At 41.4% G+C, this 19,201-nt stretch overlaps 1 protein-coding gene across 5 annotated transcripts in view; it reads left to right on the top strand.

Moving 5' to 3' along the window:
- The window catches only part of MAP3K4 (mitogen-activated protein kinase kinase kinase 4), a 131,192-nt gene that overhangs the window by 81,969 nt on the left and 30,022 nt on the right, over positions 1-19,201 (top strand). For all 5 annotated transcript variants that reach the window (XR_004442715.1, XM_033234277.1, XM_033234280.1 and 2 more), the window contains exons 4-10: positions 1,032-1,274; positions 4,206-4,352; positions 12,089-12,246; positions 15,691-15,807; positions 17,575-17,674; positions 17,780-17,863; positions 18,888-19,154. Coding sequence is in view for 4 of the 5 variants with exons in the window: in XM_033234277.1 (XP_033090168.1) it covers positions 1,032-1,274; positions 4,206-4,352; positions 12,089-12,246; positions 15,691-15,807; positions 17,575-17,674; positions 17,780-17,863; positions 18,888-19,154 (1,116 nt within the window). In the remaining variant the exon portion in view is untranslated. The remainder of the gene's footprint in view (positions 1-1,031; positions 1,275-4,205; positions 4,353-12,088; positions 12,247-15,690; positions 15,808-17,574; positions 17,675-17,779; positions 17,864-18,887; positions 19,155-19,201) is intronic.

The following is a 19,201-nucleotide window of genomic DNA, read 5'->3' as shown; positions in this document are numbered from 1 at the left end:
GCAGCACTTGGAAGTGTCAGATGAGGATATCATTCATGAATGCAGCAACAGTTACTGCCTGCTATAATCAGTGCCAGGCTTGGGGACGGTCCTTGGTAGTATAGTGTTAAGGAAGTGAAAGTCCTTGCCCTCAGGAAGTTCTGTCACCAAGTTATGGTGGAATGTGAAATACTATCATGGCAGGGAGTAGGGGTTCTGGTGGGGAATGTTGAGGAGGGAATAAACAGTTTCCATGGAGCAGGGAGAAGGTGGATGAGGACCAAAGGGAGGAGAAGCAGGGGCCTTGGGGAGCCAGGGAGGAGTGGCCAGGTGGAGAGAGAGCACTCCCAACACTCCACATCCCCTACTTTATGGGGAAAGGTGTAAGGAATTTGAGAGGAACAGCTAAAAGAACCGGGGGAGTGGTGGTGGCGTAGGGAACAATGCAACACTAGGGTTCCCAGGAAACATCAACAGAAAACTGAGTCGTGCGAACCAGGTTGATCTTAACAATTTTTTTATTTTTCTATCAGCGTCATTCAGGACAGCTCAGGAGAACAAATGAACAGAAGAACTAGTGGAACTGATTAGTTTTTGTGTTTTCATAAATGCCTACCTAGGATGAGCTGTTACTTGATTTTGTTATGTTTTTTCTAATTTTAGTAATTCTGTGTTTTTTTTTAATCCAGTCTAGAGATAGTTTTGGATAGTGCTGTATATAACCTTAAAAATAAAATGTTCTGATCATTTCAAGTGTGATGCAAAAATGTTAAAGATGAACCTGATTCTTCTTCTAATATACTTTTTTGATAAAAGTATTGCAGTTTGGTTTTAGTTTTCATTATAGTTTCCAGCATTCTTAGAACTTTTTTGATCTATGTTGAAAATGTTGATTTATTGAATTCATTAAATTATTAAATGTTCTTTTCCCTGTAAAATTAGAATTTTGTAGATTCATTAGCATGTTGTAGAGAATAATAGTTTATAACCACAACCATAGGACATTGTCTTGTATGCTCTTTTAATCTGTGCTTGTTGAATTTTTGTTATAGTTTTCTGAATTTCCAGATCCCATGTGGGGTTCAGATTATGTGCAGTTGTCAAGGACACCGCCTTCATCTGAGCAGAAATGCAGTGCTGTGTCGTGGGAGGAGCTGAAGGCCATGGATTTACCTTCATTCGAACCTGCCTTCCTAGTTCTCTGCCGAGTCCTTCTGAATGTCATACATGAGTGTCTCAAGTTAAGATTGGAGCAAAGACCTGCTGGAGAACCATCTCTCTTGAGTATTAAGCAGGTTTGCTTCAAAGACTCTTTAAAATATTTAGCAATTATTATCCTACAGCTTACCATTTTTATTTTAAGAGTTCCTTTTTTTTCTTAATTGTCGCAAATAGTGAGAAATGAGTGTTTGTTCATGGTTTTAAGCTGTATTTTTTAGGCTAATTAAAAATGTTCTTTATATGCAGTCCTCAAAGATAAGATTGTGGTTCATCCTTTCTGTCATCCACTTACTTGTTCTAAGTGTTTTAAAGTTTCAGTCTTTGAAGTCTAAAATTTAAAATTCATTCATTAGAGGTAGAGTATAAGATTCTTAAATTTGGCCGGGCGCGGTGGCTCACGCCTGTAATCCCAGCACTTTGGGAGGCCGAGGCGGGCGGATCACAAGGTCAGGAGATCGAGACCATGGTGAAACCCCGTCTCTACTAAAAATACAAAAAAAATTAGCCGGGCGTGGTGGCGGGCGCCTGTAGTCCCAGCTACTCGGGAGGCTGAGGCAGGAGAATGGCGTGAACCCGGGAGGTGGAGCTTGCAGTGAGCCGAGATCGCGCCACTGCACTCCAGCCTGGGCGACAGAGCGAGACTCTGCCTCAAAAAAAAAAAAAAGATTCTTAAATTTATTTATTTTTTCTATTTGAAGTACATGTATACAGATAAATGTCTAGAATAGGCATAGGGGAGGGCTTTGGACTTTTTGCTTAAACAGTGGTGTGGTTTCAACAGTAGTGACAGCCTATGATTTCTTCGTTGTCGTTCATTCTGGATGGATCTTACGGGTGTTTGCTATCCCAGGAGCAGCAGAGGAATGGGTAGAAGCAGTTGTATCCAGAGTGAGTGCTGAAGAGGGTCTATATTTATGATTTATGATATTAACATATTGACATTCACCATAGAAAATAGAAATTTCCAGACCTTGTCCCCAAAAGAAGAAAGGTTGGTCTGTTTTTTGTAGATTGTACGTGTCTATCCCATAGGGATTGAAGGGCTAAGAGCTCCCCGGCTCTGTGAATGGTGAGACAGAGCATAGGTGAGCAGTACAGATTGAGGAAAGGCAGGTGAATACAGGTCATACACTAGGTACAAAATAGGATTTGTTTGTTTAATTAGGAGTAGAATAGAATGACAAATGAAAGTCATTTGGAGATTGTCCCCTGCATCTCATTTCCATCCCTTCGGTTCATACCCAGCACCAGCCAGAGCTCTGTTTCCACATTAGCTCCCCTTCCTTCTCACCATCTTGTTTCTGGTTCTTGTCTTGCTGTCCACTTTGGTCTTGCTTTTAACTCATCCTCAGCGTCGCAGTGGTTATCTAGGACATTTTGGTAAAAAACTTCGCAGCTCTCTTCTCTATAAAAGAAATACTTCAGAAATATAGCCTGCTTTACTTCAGAAATATAGCCTGGTAAAGCAAGGTGAAGTTTATCTTTTTGCTTATGGGGCTGTTGTGAGGACTAAATAGTATTGTATGTTGTAATACTTTGAAAAATAAAAACAATACTTAGATTAATGTAGCATTGCTAGAGTAAAAAGAAAGTAGAAATTTTGGTTTAAATGCATTCAAAGATCAGTTATAAGCACCTAAGTGACATCTTTAATAGATAAATTGATAATTATATAATCTGAACAGAACACTTTTTGTTAGATTTTACTGTAGCCATAGCTCTCTTACAGTGGATAATTACTTTTAAAACATTTCTGGGAGAGACTTCTGTCAATAAAAACAATCCATGTTTATTTTAGAAATTTAGAAAAGTCTAAAAAATGATACAAACAAAAATCAAAATCAAAAAATAATTTAAAAATCCTGTTATTCTGACATTCAGCGATAACTGCTATAACATTTTGGTGTATTTCCATCCATTTGTTTTTCCTGCACATAACTTCCTACACATACAAGTAAGTATGTGTGTGTGTCATTTTTTTCCCTTTAAGTATTTTTCAAAAGCAAGAATTTAAATGGCTGCAATAGTAGTCTACTGTATACGCACATCACAGTTTATTTGGTTAATCACCATTGATTTAAATAACATTGTGATAAATATGCTTGTATAGAAATCTTAGTTTAGATCTCTGATTATTTCTTGAGTGTAAACCATGACAGTAAATAGATGAGTCATACATTTTAGCCTTTAGAAAGTTTGTATCAGTTTACCTTTCTATTAGCAGCAGTGAAGCTTTCGCTAACATGTATGAAACTGAATGTGACCGTGTGATCTCATACTATAGTCCCTGTTCATTAGAATTTGCGTACGTCGTGTCTCAGTCTTTTGATTAATGGGAAGGGCTTTCCAGGTTGTCTCATTTAAACCTTCTGCCAACATTTGGCAGGTTATTACCTATTTACCTATTCGATCTATATATTGCAAAATTGCCCACCCTTTGTTTTTTCCGTTGATTTTTATCTAATTTCATCACATAATATTAAGTTGGTTGGTTGGTTTTGCTGGTTATTTTTTGATGGTAGACTGGGCCACACATCACAGTAGGTAAACTATGCTGAATTATTGTGAAGGCCACCTGCTTTGTGGTATATAAGTACCTTTGAATCTTTATTTTGTTTTTTATTAAAATTTTCCAATTTCAGTAGGAGATTTTTCACATTTCTGTTAATGTAAATTAGTAGAAAAATTGATTTTATTCTATGGGATTTACTTTCTATCTAAGTTTGTTGGTAAGAGAATTTATTTTAGCAAAGCAGTAATTACCTACATGGTATTTTCTCTGTGTATCCATGCTGTAGTATTATTTTATTTTCACTATTTTGTTGCTACTCAATTAAGACTACTAAGGTATTTACATAAAATGAACTGATCAAGAATCTAGAAACTATTGTAGGTTTTTTAGAGGTTCCTTCTGAGTGTTTTGAAGATTTAAGTAGGAAGATGTAAAACACTGACTGTCTGGTTGGAGTTTATGGCTGCTGGAACCTGTGCGTGTTGTTTTGCAGCTGGTGAGAGAGTGTAAGGAGGTCCTGAAGGGAGGCCTGCTGATGAAGCAGTACTACCAGTTCATGCTGCAGGAGGTTCTGGAGGACTTGGAGAAGCCCGATTGCAACATTGACGCTTTTGAAGAGGATCTGCATAAAATGCTTATGGTCAGAAGCAGTGGGGAGGAATCTTTCTTTCTTTTCTTTCTTTTCTTTCTTTCTTCTTTCTTTTCTTTTCTTTCTTTTCTTTCTTTTCTTTTCTTTTCTTTTCTTTTCTTTTCTTTCTTTCTTTCTTTCTTTCTTTCTTTTCTTTCCTTTCTTTTCTTTTCTTTCCTTCCTTTCTTCTTTGTTTCTTTCTTAAACTTTTTTTAAAAAAGTAAGCCTGCATTTCCTTGTTTTGCAAACAACGTTGGCATACCCATTCGGATAAACTTCTCTAGTAATGAATTATAGAAATGATCCCTGAAAGTATTGCTTGTGTGTGCGTGTTGTGGGGGGCGGTGGTGGTGATCTTGAATCAGAGTCTTTCCATCTGGTATTAGATTACATGTGTTTCTCTGAAATCCACATTTTTAAAATTCTCAATTGTTTTTAAGTTGGAGGACATTTTTGACATATGTTAACCTAGTTCATTCTTTACTTGTAGAATAGTTCATCTTATGGCAGAATGGCTCAGAAGTAGAATCAAAATATGGTCCTACCTTAGTGAACCATCTGTCATCAGCCATTTTTATAATACCTACAATGTGCTGGGGACCTTGCATGGCTCAGGGAGTGTTGAAGATCAACAAGACACTCATAGTCTGGTGGGACTAGGCATGGTAGATGCTAACACCCCCGAGGGCTAGGTGCTAGCAGAGAAGCTTGCTGAGTTGTTTGGGAGGCACTTCCAGTGAGGAAGCTGAATCTTAAAAAGATGAGTTAAGGATTAGTTAAGGAACCTGGCACATTTGAGGACTTGTAAATAGTTTGGGCAGGAGTAGACCTATTTTTATTTTATCCTAAAAAGAGACCTCCTGTTTTCTCACATACACCAAATGTGCCCTGTGCTTTTAACCTGTGTTCACATTCTTCTTTCCTGGTAGAAATGCCCCCTCCTCCACTTTATATGCCTATTTAAGGCTTACTTTCAGGTTTGATTTTTCTCTAGAAAGCTTTATCTGACAGTTTTAACTTTTAACCTATGTTTATCTATACCTTCTTTGAACTCTTTTTAGCAGTTACCATTAGAACTATATGATTTAACTTTTAGCCTATGTTTATCCATACCTTCTTTGAACTCTTTTTAGCAGTTACAATTAGAACAGAGACTCTTTTCTCAGGTTGCCCTAATTAGACTGAAAGCTTCATGAGCCAAGGGCTATAACTTGAAATTCTCTTGTTTTCCGTAATGTCTGATAGTGTTCATGTATCGTAAATACACCTTAGATTCATTAGGGTATATACATAGATAATTGCATAATGTGACAGGTTAATGAAATAATAAAGAAAACTGTGTCCTTGTAGGTGGGGTGCATTCATTCTTGCTTAACATTTACAGTGTCCTCTCTAAGGATGGCTGCAGCACCTGCAGATACCACTCTCACTTTCTAAGCGGGAAGAAAAGGGGAAACAGACCTTACCAGCCAAGTCCAGACCTTTTTATCAGAGCAATAGGAGCTCTCCCGGCAACCCCACCCAGCAAATTTCCCCTGCCTCTTGTTGACCAGACCTATTGCATGCCTCACTGTTGTCATGGAGGCTGGGAATTCACATGTTGAGCTTTCCAGCCTCTGTAGTAGAAGTAGAGAAGGAAGAATGTGGCTGAGAATGAGACATATTATATCTGGCATATTGCAAGAAATCATTTTAATGAGTTAGAAATTATTCTATATAAAAGACCTAAGTGTGTAAAATGGTTGTATTTTGAAATACTATATATTTATTTTCTTTTTTGAGACAGGGTTTTGTTCTGTCACCTAGACTGAAATGCAGTGGTGTGTTGATGGCTTCCTGCAGTCTCAACCTCCTGGGCTCAAGCGATCTTCCTGCCTCAACCTCCCTAGTCACTAGGACTACAGGTGTGTGCCACCACACCTGGCTAATTTTTAAAAATTTTTTTATAGAGTCAGAGTCTCACTGTGTTGCCCAGGCAGGTCTTGAACTCCTGGGCTCAGTGATCCTCCTGCCTTGGCCTCCCAAAGTGCTGAGATTATAGGCATTAGCTACCACACTTGCCCACTATCTATTTCTTATGTCAAAAAAATCTTTATCTTGAAAAGTTGTGGAAAAAAGCAACAAGCAAATTATTATTTTTCTCTCTTTATGGGTAACTAAACCAGAAGTTTAAGAAGACACAATACTTTGGGAGGCCGAGACGGGCGGATCACGAGGTCAGGAGATCGAGACCATCCTGGCGAACACGGTGAAACCCCATCTCTACTAAAAAATACAAAAAAACTAGCCGGGCGAGGTGGCAGGTGTCTGTAGTCTCAGCTACTTGGGAGGCTGAGGCAGGAGAATGGCGTAAACCCAGGAGGGGGAGCTTGCAGTGAGCTGAGATCCGGCCACTGCACTCCAGCCTGGGCGACAGAGCGAGACTCCGTCTCAAAAAAAAAAAGAAGAAGACAGAATATGCTTTGCTTCACAAACTGTCTTTGCTGGCCCTTTATCCTGTAGTGGCAGGGGAGCAGGGTGAGGAACATCAGGCATGTGAACCACGCCTTCCTGGTCAGCCGGTTGGTGAGCCTGTGTGATAGTGGAAGCCTAGGCTAAGTGACTTACCAACATTCCCAGCTAGTTAGTTTTAGAAAGGCTTAGAGTTTAGTTTTGGCATTGCTGTCAATTATCTGCATCTCTTTTCTCACACATGAAAAAACTGGAAACTGTCAGTGTTTTAAAATTATGGCCTATAATGTGCTAGAAGAATCAGGGCAGGGGTGTGTTCTGAGGACTAGGGGAGCCCAAACAAAATCAGTGTTTCTGTTAGGAAGGAAGGAAAGAATAGCAATTGAATTGGCAATCAAATTATGTTTAACACAACACCCTTGTCTGGAAACTCACCGAAAACAGCAAACAGAAAAATTCCTTCTTCTGAGAAGGAGGAAATTGGCCACAGTATCCTTTCCCATACCCTTCCAAAATAAAAAGACTGTTAGAATTATTTGCCTTGAAATGTAAACTAAAATGAAGATGAACCCAAGCTCTAAATACTTTTCCACCTTAGGCCCAGAAGGCCCACGCAGAGATTAACTAGAGCCTTGATATCTAGGGGTGTGACAGCCATAACAGAAGCCGAGCATGTCTCTCCAGGGCTTCTGTTGCTGACTGAAGAATTGTCTGACAGAAGGAGCAGAGCGACACCACAGCTTTCTCTGGTTGCCAGGAAGACTGCTGAATGGGAGCTGTCTTACCAGGAGGAGGGGAAGCAGTGATGAGCAAGTTGTGATGCAGAAAGTCTGTGACCTTGGGGGCTTTACTCTGTGTTACGACATCCACTGTACTCGAAAAACAGACCCTGAAGCATGTAGGTCAAAGGAGATCACTTTAGATTTGAGGTGTCAAATCTAAATCTGAGCTATGAATTGCTACCTCATTTCCTGGGTCCCTGGCCTCAGAAGTAACCAAGACAATAAACAATAATACATGATATAGGAATATGTGATAGCCTTAAGGAAACCACTTAAAAGGATTTATAAGGATTGAAAATATGAAAGTGATGGGCGAGATATGGTAGTTGTAGAAGGCACACGAGAGAGCTGACGTGCACAATTTGAGTTTCTGCAGAAGAATAAAGAGCAAAGGAGCAGGGAAGCTCTTAAGTTTTCATCCTACAGATTAATTATTGGGTATCCACTGTGTGCCAGGCAGGCACCATGCGGGGACCAAGGAACTAGTGCCGAGCATAAACTCCTTCTTAGAGTTTAAGAATGGGGGGGCCGCAGTGATGATAGAACCTTGTGAGCAAGACTACAGCTGAGAAAAATGCCCTCAGGAAAGGCACAGGTCTTTGTGGACTGCGGTTAGATTTGACTTTGTGTGGAGGTCAGGCTTCTCTGAGGAGGGAGCATTGCAACTTATCAGAAATTTATACATGTTATAATCCAGTTCAGGTAACAGATGAAAAACTTAGACCAAACAATACTATATGTTGTAATTTCTATAATAAGAGATTGTTTTTAAAAGCTTATAGACTAGAAGGAAATATAGTCAATTCATGATCATTATTGCCTCTGGGGAGGGAGGAAAGAGATAGAAGTGAAGTGAGAACAAAGGAGAAACTAACTTTCTGGTGTCTTATTTCTTATTGAAAAAATATCTATATGCACCCCAGAACTTAAAAATTAAAGAAAAATCAACAACATACCTAAAGCAAATATGACAAAATGTTAACATTTGTTTATTCTGGGTGATACTTGTGGAATACTTTTTAGAATTTTTTTTAGCCTCTTTTTAATTTGTAAAGAGAGAGACCAAGAGAAGCCCCTTTTTGGCAGCAGGTGCAGTTCATGTGGGAAAGGAGCCCGGCAAGAGGAAGGCACCCCAGGCAGCCCGTGGGGCTCCGGCTGCAGTTGGGGAGTAGGCTCTGGATCCAGAGCAGATGTGAGAGGACAGTTCAAGGCCATTCCAGAATGCACATGCAAGTCCTTGGGTTAGAGGATGTAGCATACATACAGAAAGTATAAGGATTCAGAGGAAACGTAGACAGTGAAATGGCAGGACTCGGGTGGATCAAATGTGGACAAGGTGTTGGGATTGACTGTGGGTGTCCAGCTCCTGCTGCTGGGTGAGTTGAGTGGTGAAGATGTGAGTCCAGTAGGAGTTTTAAATTGGGCTGAGGGCATTTGAAAGCCCTCAGGCTTGATTTTGCTAAGGGAAAGAGATGGGAAAAAAAAAAAAAAAAAATATATATATATATATATATATATATGTATTAATATGTATATATGAGAAAAGGGTGACGTTCCTCAAACTTTTGGAGGAGATGGGTCTCAAAGCACAAGCATTGGGATTAGGAGGAAAAATAGTTCCTCTGCTATAAAGAAGGGAGAAAGAGAGAATATAACCCTGTAGGTTTGCATGTTTGGGACCAGGAAGATGAAAGATTTTATACCAAATGACTTCTATTTTTGTGTGGAGAGGTAGAGATCATCTGCTGAGATTGGGTGGGGATGGGTGTTGGCAGTTGGAGGAAAATGGGGAAGTTTCAAACTAGTGGCTCTAGAGAGAAGGCAGGTGAGCTAAGTAGAGATAGAAATACAATTCCCAGAAATGTTACGTGGCTGGTGATTATGATTAGTCCCCCGGCTTCTCGAATGTGGGCAAGGGGAATGGGATGGTTAGGCTTAAGCCAGTTGTGGGGTCTTGACCAACAGGTGAGATGAAAAGACAGGGGCTGCAGGGTGCGGGCAGCAGTGGGGACGCCGGCATGCTGATAGCAGTGCTATTGAAAGGATAAGACCATGGGATCTGAACTGAAGCTGGAGGAAAGCAAACAAAGGAAGGAGTTGTGAGTTGCAGAAAAATGAGCAGTCAGTGGACTGGGGTTCCAGATAGGGCTAAGACAAGTTGCAGTGGAAGTGGTTGAACAAATGTGAAAAGAGGAGAGGAGGCTTTATTATCAGGTGTTTGAGCAGGTGATTTGGGAGTTGGAGCAGTTCTGGCGATGACAGGATCCGAGGTGGAACCCCATCAAAAGTGGAGGAAGGGCCACTGGAGATGGAGGCAATCAGGAAGCTGGACTGAAGAAGTGTTTGGTGGGTTTTCCGCATGATGCTAAGCCATGGCAGGGCGGCCGAGCCCGAGATGGAGGGAAGACTGTTAGGTGAGGGCCGATTAGAATTGCATAGGTAGCAGTCTAAAGAGGGGGCCAGTGGTGTGGCTGATGACATAAATCTTAAAGGGGCAGGGTCTTTCTTTTGTTTTGCTTTCTAAAGAAGAATATGTACAAATTATGGTTTAAAAGGAGCAGCTGGGGCTGGCTGCAGTGGCTCTCGACTGTAATCCCAGCACTTTGGGAGGCTGAGGCTGGTGGATCACCTGAGGTCAGGAGTTCGAGACCAGCCTGGCCAACATGGCAAAACCCCGTCTCTACTAAAATTATAAAAATTAGCCGGACGTGGTGGTGCACGCATGTAGTCCCAGATACTGAGGAGGCTGAGGCAGGAGAATCACTTGAACCTGGGAGGCAGCGGTTGTAGTGAGCCAAGATCATGCCGTTGCACTCCAGCCTGGGAAACTGAGCAAGACTCTGTCTCAAGAAAAAAAGAAAAAAAAAAAAAAAGCATTGGGAACAGGAGGAAGCTGACTTTGCAACCCTTGATTGCATAGAAAGACAAAGAGTTGGCCAGGCGCGGTGGTTCCTGTCTGTAATCCCAGCACTTTGGGAAGCCGAGGCGAGTGGATTGCCTGAGATTGGGAGTTCGAGACCAGCCTGACCAACATGGAGAAACCCCATCTGTGCTAAAAATACAAAATTAGCCAGGTGTGGTGGCCTGTGCCTGTAATCCCAGCTACTCGGGAGGCTGAGGCAGGAGAATCGCTTGAACCTGGCAGGCAGAGGTTGTGGTGAGCCGAGATCACGCCATTGCACTCCAACTTGGGCAACAAAAGGAAACTCCATTTCAAAAAAAACGAAAAAGACAGATAGTTGTCCCTTGGGGGCTACAAGGAAGAAGTGCTGTCCTCAGGAAGGAGAAACACGGAGATGGGGGAGCTCACCAAGAAGTGAAAGGGTGGTTCTGAGCCTAGTGTTGAGGACGGTAGACCCATGAAATGCAGATTCTGCACACACAACTCTACTCATACCAGACCCAGGACTGCAGAGTCACACCACATACCTGGAGGGTGGAGGACTCAGACACAGTGAACGATATAGCAGAAGAAAGTTGTTTTGAAATAAAGAATAGACTTCAGGCTTGCCTACTGAAAGTTATTACTAGGTCTCAGAAAAATATCCTTCCCAACAATGAAGTCTGAGATGTAGCCTTGTGAAAACACTGAAACCCAAGGATAAAGAAAGGAATCCTGTAAACATCTGAGTGTGGAAACCTGAGTGTAGTCACCTTCAGGATGTGGGAGAGCAGTGGTGGGTGGGTGCTCGGGCTAGCGTCAGACTGCTTCACGCTGAGTCACACTTGGCGTTGGAAGGGAGTGGAGTGATGTCTGAAAAGTTCTGAGAGAGAGAATGTGTATGACTCAAATATTTCCTACCCTGTCAAGCTATTATTTTAAGTAAAGGAGTCCATGGACAGGGTTGTTCTAGAATGCGGCCATTGCAAACCTGTTGAGAAAAACTGCTTGATAGTTGAACCCTGCTGACCACGAGATAAATCCAAAGGAGGATTTAAGAATGGGAAAGCTGTTGTAATAGGACTTGTGGTGGGCATCAATCCCACTTCAGAACAACTGGATATTTTGGTTGTAGATCATCATTTATATGTTGCAAGCCTTGAAAACATTTTATCACACAAATCTGGATGTTAGGAAGGGATGGTGCAAAGAAGGGGGTTGGCGTCCTCCTCTCCGCACATAAGGCACCGTCTCAAGCTAATGTAGGTCATTAAGTGAAGATCCTAACCTCTTAAAGGAATAATGTTGACAGTACATTCATAATGAAAAGTTCTAGGTGCTGTTCTTTTGATTTTTTTCCCCTTTATTGTACATTGTGAACATTTTTGTTACTTTGTTAGGATTTTGAAGGGGTTGTCAATAAGGTGTGAAATTGCTGGGGAGTTAGTTTTGTGATTTTTTTTTTAATCCTCATTCAGACCTCAGCTAACAGTGGTGAGAACCTTGCCTCTCTCAGTGCTCCGTGCCTGTGACATTCCCCCTCTTGCCCTGTGATGTGTCGCTCGCTTCAGGTGAGAGTGCTGAGTTGCTAAGTTCTACTCTCAAATGTCTCCCTTTACATTTTGTATTTGAAGGTGTATTTTGATTACATGAGAAGCTGGATCCAAATGCTACAGCAATTACCTCAAGCATCCCATAGTTTAAAAAATCTGTTAGAAGAAGAATGGAATTTCACCAAAGAAATCACTCATTACATACGGGGAGGAGAAGCACAGGCCGGGAAGCTTTTCTGGTAGGAATCCTTGTGCTTCTGAATGCGACGCTCCCACCTTCTCACTGTCACAGCATTTACTCACAGATCGTCTCCTATGTGTGTGTACGTTGAGTTACATGAAAATTGCAATGATCCATATCTCCTATGTGCGCCCTCTTCCAAGTTTTGAGTGGTGTTTCTCAATCGGGTGATTTTTTTCCCCTTGGGGACATTGGGCAGTATCTGGAGACACTTGACGGTCATGACTGGGAAGATGCTCCTGGCAGTGAGTGGGCAGCGGGGAGGGAGGCTGCTGCGTATCACGGCACACAGAACGGCCCCACCGCAGGGTTATCCACTCAGATGTCAGCTTTGAACCTTAGCACTTCTGCCCTATAGTGAACCCTTTTTCCCCCCAATAGAAGGAAGGAGAATGTAAGTCCTTCAAGGGTAGAATGTACCCGCATATGTCAGTCTTGGTGGGAATGTGCAGAACTTAAGACGTATTTTAAGTGTATTTTTACTGCCACGGTTTGGGGAATGTAGTGCTCATCACAGACTCTCTTTATGAATTGGGTGTGCGTAGGGTGAGGGAATAGAAGTGTAAACAAGGGGGAATCATGAAGAGAGCAGTGCAGTCACAGGGCTGGTCTGTCAGTTCTAGGAAATGAACATCTTGCATGCAAGCTTGGGATCGCTGGGCACAGGCCGCATCTCCATGGTCTTTGCTGGTGGCCACTGCACCTCGGACATGCTTTGACTCAAATGAGATCAGTGTCCTTCTGTGCTTTAGATTCTGCTGCTGTCTTTTGGCACCACCTACTCCCACTTGTCTCATCAGCCATTTTATTTTCTGTTTCCCTTTTATAAAGTATTATAAGAACATGCCTATTCTAGTCCTGGACCCCATTGCATTTTATCTGTTGGATTACAGCGGCAGCTTCTGCTGCCTACCCTGTCTCCCGGTTCCGTTGGTGTGACTTCTGCAGGATTCTAGCTTTAGCTTTGTTCTTGACTCTGCTGATCTTTCCTGTGCTCACTCTCCTAGAATCTTGTATCCACTTCTGTGTTCTAATGGCCAGTTCTTTTTACATCCTCTCTCTTTATTTGGAGTGGACAGTGAACTTGCTCTCCTCTCACAGCTTCCTCCGTTGGGCCATAATCCCCAGGCTGTCTTTGCTTGTCTGTTCAGCTTGGTGCCCATAGTCAGCCTTTTTAAAAAGGGCATTCATTGTCATTCGCAACATCTCTCCCCGCTTACTTTTCCGTGATTCTGCTTTGCCTAATTCCTTCTGTTTGCATTTTCTGTTTCCGTCAAGCTTTGTTGAAAAAATGTTTTTAAAGGTTACTGTTTAGTTTCACTACAAATTCATGTTTAATGTCACCGTACCCTCACTTCCTCTTGTCAGTCTTTGTGTTTCTATCTTTTGCTTGTCCTTCAAATTCCCTAGAGTGCAGTCCCTGGCCTTTGCCTTCATGATCCTTGCTCTGAGAAGCTCAAGGGCTTTTTCATTCTCCCTTCTTGTGAACAGTCCACTTTTATTGTAGTTCTGGACTCCACTGCATTTTATCTGTTGTATTGGAGCAGCAGCGTCTGCTTCAAACACTGTTTCTCCGAGGGTCAGTCAGTGTTGGAATCAACCCTGACTCTTTTGTTTACTGAACACACCACCTCGACTCTCTTTGGCTGTCCTTTGAGGGTATATCCAGAATCTGACCTCTGCCTCTCAAGCAGTCCACACTTCCACTCTTCCCAGGTTGTCATTTCTCATGTGTGTTACTGCAGTAGCTCTCTAAACAGTCTGCCTACTTCTGCCTGAAGCCTCCTAGAGTTTATTCTCAACACCACAGCCAGAATGGTCTGGTTAAAGTATATGTTAGACCATTGTCTCCTCTCAGTTTCCCAGTGGCTCCCCATCTTACTCAGAAAACGTAAGACTGCCTAACAATGGCCCGCAAGGCCTGACATGGTCCGATTTCTCATTACATCTTTGTCCTCCTTCCGGACCCTCCTGTGCTCACTTCCCAGCCACAGTGGCTTCCTCACTGTCTCAGGCCAGGCGTGTTCCAGCCTCAGGCCCTTTTCACCAGCCTGCCCCTCTCCCTGGAGTGCTCTTCCTCCCAGTTCTTTTCATGACTTGTTTCCCCACTTCCTTCAGGTCTTTATCCAGATGTTACCTTCTCAGTATTTTTAAGATGGAAATTCCTACCCACAACTCCTTAGCTTTTTTCTCATTCCTTTTCTCCATAGCCCTTACCAATAACATGAAATACATTTCCCTTTTTTGTTTTATTTATTGTTTTTCTCCATCCACTGGAGGGCTTGTACCAGTTTTGTTTGCTGCTGCTTAGTACATAATAGGCACTCAATATTTGTTGAATAAGTACATTCTAGTTTTTTTAATATAATGTTCTTTTTAAAAGCATGTTTCCAATCAGACCCCTTTCCCAATAAGATATTTTAAAATTTACTCTCTCTGCTTATCAGATGCCAAACTAATGAGCATGACATCCATTGCCCTCCACAGCGTGGCCCCAGGACTTTCCCCTGTCCGTTTGTAGCCTAAATACCCACTACTCTTCAGATTGGATGATTTTCTTTTTTCACGAACATGCTTGCTTGACCGCATCTTCATGCTTTTTAATCATATTTATTGTTCTTCTTGGACTCTCCTTCCGCCTTTTCCATGTTCTTCTTCGCAGATTTTCCTCTTCCTGGTATTAGTCCACCTGTTAAAATTCTGCATTTGCCTGCAAGGCCCACTGCAGGGGCTTTCTGGACGTGAAGGCATGCCTTGAGCTGGGTCCGAAACCGTACCTTCGTGGGGCTTGGTCTTTCTCCTCCTCCGACAAGCCTAGCACTTGCCTCCTGCCACATCTGATATATTGGTTCTATACTTACCTGCTCTCTGTTACTAGATCATAAGTTCTTTTCCTTGAACATCCTAAGTCAGTAAACTGTTGTTGAATTTTACTTCACTCATTTAGATTCATTTTATATACTGGGGTGTACGTTTTAACACTAGTATTTAGAATTGTGTACTCAATGAGAAGGATCAGTCACATAGAGTATTTCATGTTTAGTCACTATGCAAAGCTAATTGTAGGGGAAATTCGTAAGAACAGTTGCAGTTAAGGAATTCACTTTCCCCCTTATCCTTAGTTTGAGGCCATTTTATACCATTTTCAACATTTAAGATAGAAATAACATTTGTGTACTAATCCCGTAGCTACTATGAATCAGTTTAAGATTTTAAGGTTTATAGTGAGATACTGTGGTAATAGAACAAAGGTAGGTACATGCCATAATCCAGATTTCTACTTTTCCACATCTATGGTTTTATATTAAAAGAAGAGAAATTTTTCATTTTTGATTTTTAAACTATTACAGTAGCTGAGCCTTTCAAGTTTCTCCGTCAAGAATTAGGCTATGAGTGGGGACAATTTTTCTTCTCTGTTTTATTTTTATTTTTGTTCCCTTAGTGACATTGCAGGAATGCTGCTGAAATCTACAGGAAGTTTTTTAGAATTTGGCTTACAGGAGAGCTGTGCTGAATTTTGGACTAGTGCGGATGACAGCAGTGCTTCCGACGAAATCAGGTTGGAGTTGTGCTTCCTTTCCTCTTCCACTTCTTCTCTCGTTGTTTTCTTCCTCTTGGTGAGATCCTAGAAGGAGCGTTGTTCAAACCAAATTGTGCTGGCCTAGAAGAATTTGGGCAGTAGATGTAAAGGGATTTATTTATAACTGTCTTGTCTTTTCATGTGATTTCTTAGTTATGGTTTTATGTGAAATTTTCTTTGAAGGGGAACTTAAAATTTATTTAGCGTGATAAAAATAGTGCTAACTGGCTGGGCTCGGTGGCTCACACCTGTAATCCCAGCACTTCAGGAGGCCGAGGTGGGTGAATCACGAGGTCAGGAGTTCAAGACCAGCCTGGCCAAGATGGTGAAACCTTGTCTCTACTACAAATACAAAAAAAGTTAACTGGGCGTGGTGGCACACGCCCGTAATCCCAGTTATTCGGGAGGCTGAGGCAGAGAATTTCTTGAACCCAGGAGGCAGAGGTTGCAGTGAGCTGAGATCGCGCCACTGCACTCCAGCCTGGGCGACAGAGCGAGACTCCATCCAAAAAAAAAAAAAAGCTAACTTAAGATAAAGAGATAAGGTTGACTAGAAAAAAATGAGTAGAATTTTCTTGATCTGCATTGTCTGGGATGCCTTTGTATTAGTTTCTGTTCTTAAAAAATCTATGTAGTGGTCCATTAATGATATTTGGTACATTTTTATTCTTAGTATATTCCTTCTGTTGAACTTTAAACTTAAGTGTATGAAACTGGTTTCTCTGTTGAAATTCCTCCAATCTGTATGGATAGTATTCAGGTCAAACCTTTTGAAATTGCTACTCTTTGTGGTATATATATCAGGCATATAGCAACTTTGTGGCCGTATAATCAGCAAGGTCATATGATTCAAATTTAGGGAATGCTCCAATAGAACTGACTTCTCCAAAGCTAAAATGTTTTCACTCACCATTCAAGGTTTGATGAAAAACACATTTTGAGTTTCAGAACACCTGGTATGTTTTTATGCCAAGGTTAAAGAAAGAAGTTCCCACATGGGTTCTCACCTGGGAAAATATTGAATAGCTGAGAAATGGAATAAATAAGTTTGTAGATCTTACAGTTTTGAGAGCTAACATGGTGGGTTCAAAATAACTCCAAGCATGTAGATTCCAAATAAACATGAGAAGTCAGGAATGAAGATGGTGAACTAGAGAGTGGCTCTCATGACACTGTTTACTCATGATAGATCTAAAAGGGGGGGCAGTGGGCAGTGTTGGAGCCGCTTCTGGCTTGAGGGAGCTGATCGTGCACATCTCTTCCCATTTCATTGCTCAGTAACATCATACTGCTGCCTTGAAATTAGCTATAATGGGAGTATTTACACCACAGAAATAAGCGTGCACTGCGTAAGATAACTATCTTACAGCCAGTTGTTAAATATTTCCCAGACCACACTGTGGATATTTCTTTTTAGATTATGAGCCAGGAGTTAAGAACTTAACCTGAAACTCCAAGAAATGATCATAATGAAATCTTAAGAAAATTGAGCTTCCTCTTATTTGAAGGTTATTCAATGTGCCCTGCTTACATTGAAAGGATATGAATATTTTCTACAAAACTGTCAGGAGCAGGCTTCTGAATGTTTTGACTACATCCTCAATAATTGTTTGTTCCCATTTAAAAATCTGCAGTCTTTATTTATTACTGTGATTTGGAATTTGCTTCATCTTTGTTGTTAAATCACTCTTGCACCTCTGGGGTATTCCCTACTGTGTTCTAACTGGCCTTGAATCCACTTGGCAGGAGGTCTGTTATAGAGATCAGCCGAGCCCTGAAGGAGCTCTTCCATGAAGCCAGAGAAAGGGCCTCCAAAGCACTTGGATTTGCTAAAATGTTGAGAAAGGTGAGCTTGCAATCCTGATTGATTAGTACCTTTTATCTTATTTTTCTTTTATCTTATTTTTTTAATACTAACTCTAAAGAAGTTTCTTTGTAACTGTGATCCTAGGACCTGGAAATAGCAGCAGAATTCAGGCTTTCAGCCCCAGTTAGAGACCTCCTGGATGTTCTGAAATTAAAACAGTATGTCAAGGTAAGTACTTCAGGTGGTGTGATTGAAACATTTTGCCTTTCCTCCTTTATTTTAAAACAGGCAAACTTTTTCTTGAAGGTCCAAATAATAAATATTACAGGCTTTGAAGGCTGTACCACAACCCCAGTTGTAAGACTGTCCTGTAATTCACTTGTGGAATAATGAAAGTCTTTTTCATACTTGACTTATTAACTTGTCTTAAGAGTGTAGATAAATACTAGAAAATTTACTCATGCTGTTTATTAATTTAGTTACACATATTTAAAATAGTGTGTATAAAGAGATAATATTTATTTTAAATAGTGGTTTTGTTTTTCACCCTTATATTTCCTGATGCATTTCAAAGGTTTTACAGTGAGTCTTTGACATCAAGATCCTGGTCATCACTAGAGCCACTTTTTGAGTCAGCAGCTTTACTCCACTTTAAGTTGTTTGAGATTTAGCACTGTTAGAATCCGTATGTGATGTCATCACTGAACATTTTATCCCAAGCCCACAGTTTAATCCCACTCCTATACTGAGAGTGGGAGGCATGACCTGCATCTTGCCACCACATGTGTACCCTTTGAGAAATTGATCTCAAGGAGCCTTCTTATGATGACCCCCTGGCTCCCTGCCCTGGAATAATTAGAGAATCTGTATTAACAATTTTTGCCTTTTTCCCAAGCCAGGTGATTTTCTGTAAGCATCACAAACTAGCAGTGGTTGAGGTTTTTTCAGGCTGTCTTGCCTCCCCCTCGAGTATTTTCTTTGTTGTTAAAAAGAAAGCAGTGAGGAGGATGTCCAGTAATTGGGGAGACTCTGTAAGGCCTCTCCTCCAGTGCGTTCACAGACTCCTCCTGCCTCCTCCAGTCGCACTGAACCCAGCTTCCTTCCTGCAGTTCCCTCACTGCTCCAATTCGTGCCCTTCCCACATCCCCTCCCCAAACCTGCCTCTGCTTTCCTAGGTTCATTTGTTTGTTTTAAATAACATATTTCTCTAATGTACAATGTTCCTTAAGATTTTGGATTATTTCTTTTGCAGGTACAAATTCCTGGGTTAGAAAACTTGCAAGTGTTTGTTCCAGACACTCTTGCTGAGGAGAAGAGTATTATTTTGCAGTTACTCAATGCAGCCGCAGGAAAGGACTGTTCAAAAGATTCAGACGACGTACTCATCGATGCCTATCTGCTTCTGACCAAGCACAGTGATCGAGCCCGTGATTCAGAGGACAGCTGGGGCACGTGGGAGACACAGCCTGTCAAAGTCGTGCCTCAGGTGGAGACTGTTGACACCCTGAGAAGCATGCAGGTACATCTCACCTCCGACTTCTCAGCAGTGTTACTTAAAGGACTTTT

The sequence above is a fragment of the Trachypithecus francoisi genome, unplaced genomic scaffold (genome assembly GCF_009764315.1).
Source record: "Trachypithecus francoisi isolate TF-2019V2 unplaced genomic scaffold, Tfra_2.0 Lachesis_group15, whole genome shotgun sequence".
NCBI classification, from domain to species: Eukaryota; Metazoa; Chordata; class Mammalia; order Primates; family Cercopithecidae; genus Trachypithecus; species Trachypithecus francoisi.
Note: the sequence above shows the minus strand (reverse complement) of the source record. Positions and strands in the feature narration are given on the sequence as shown.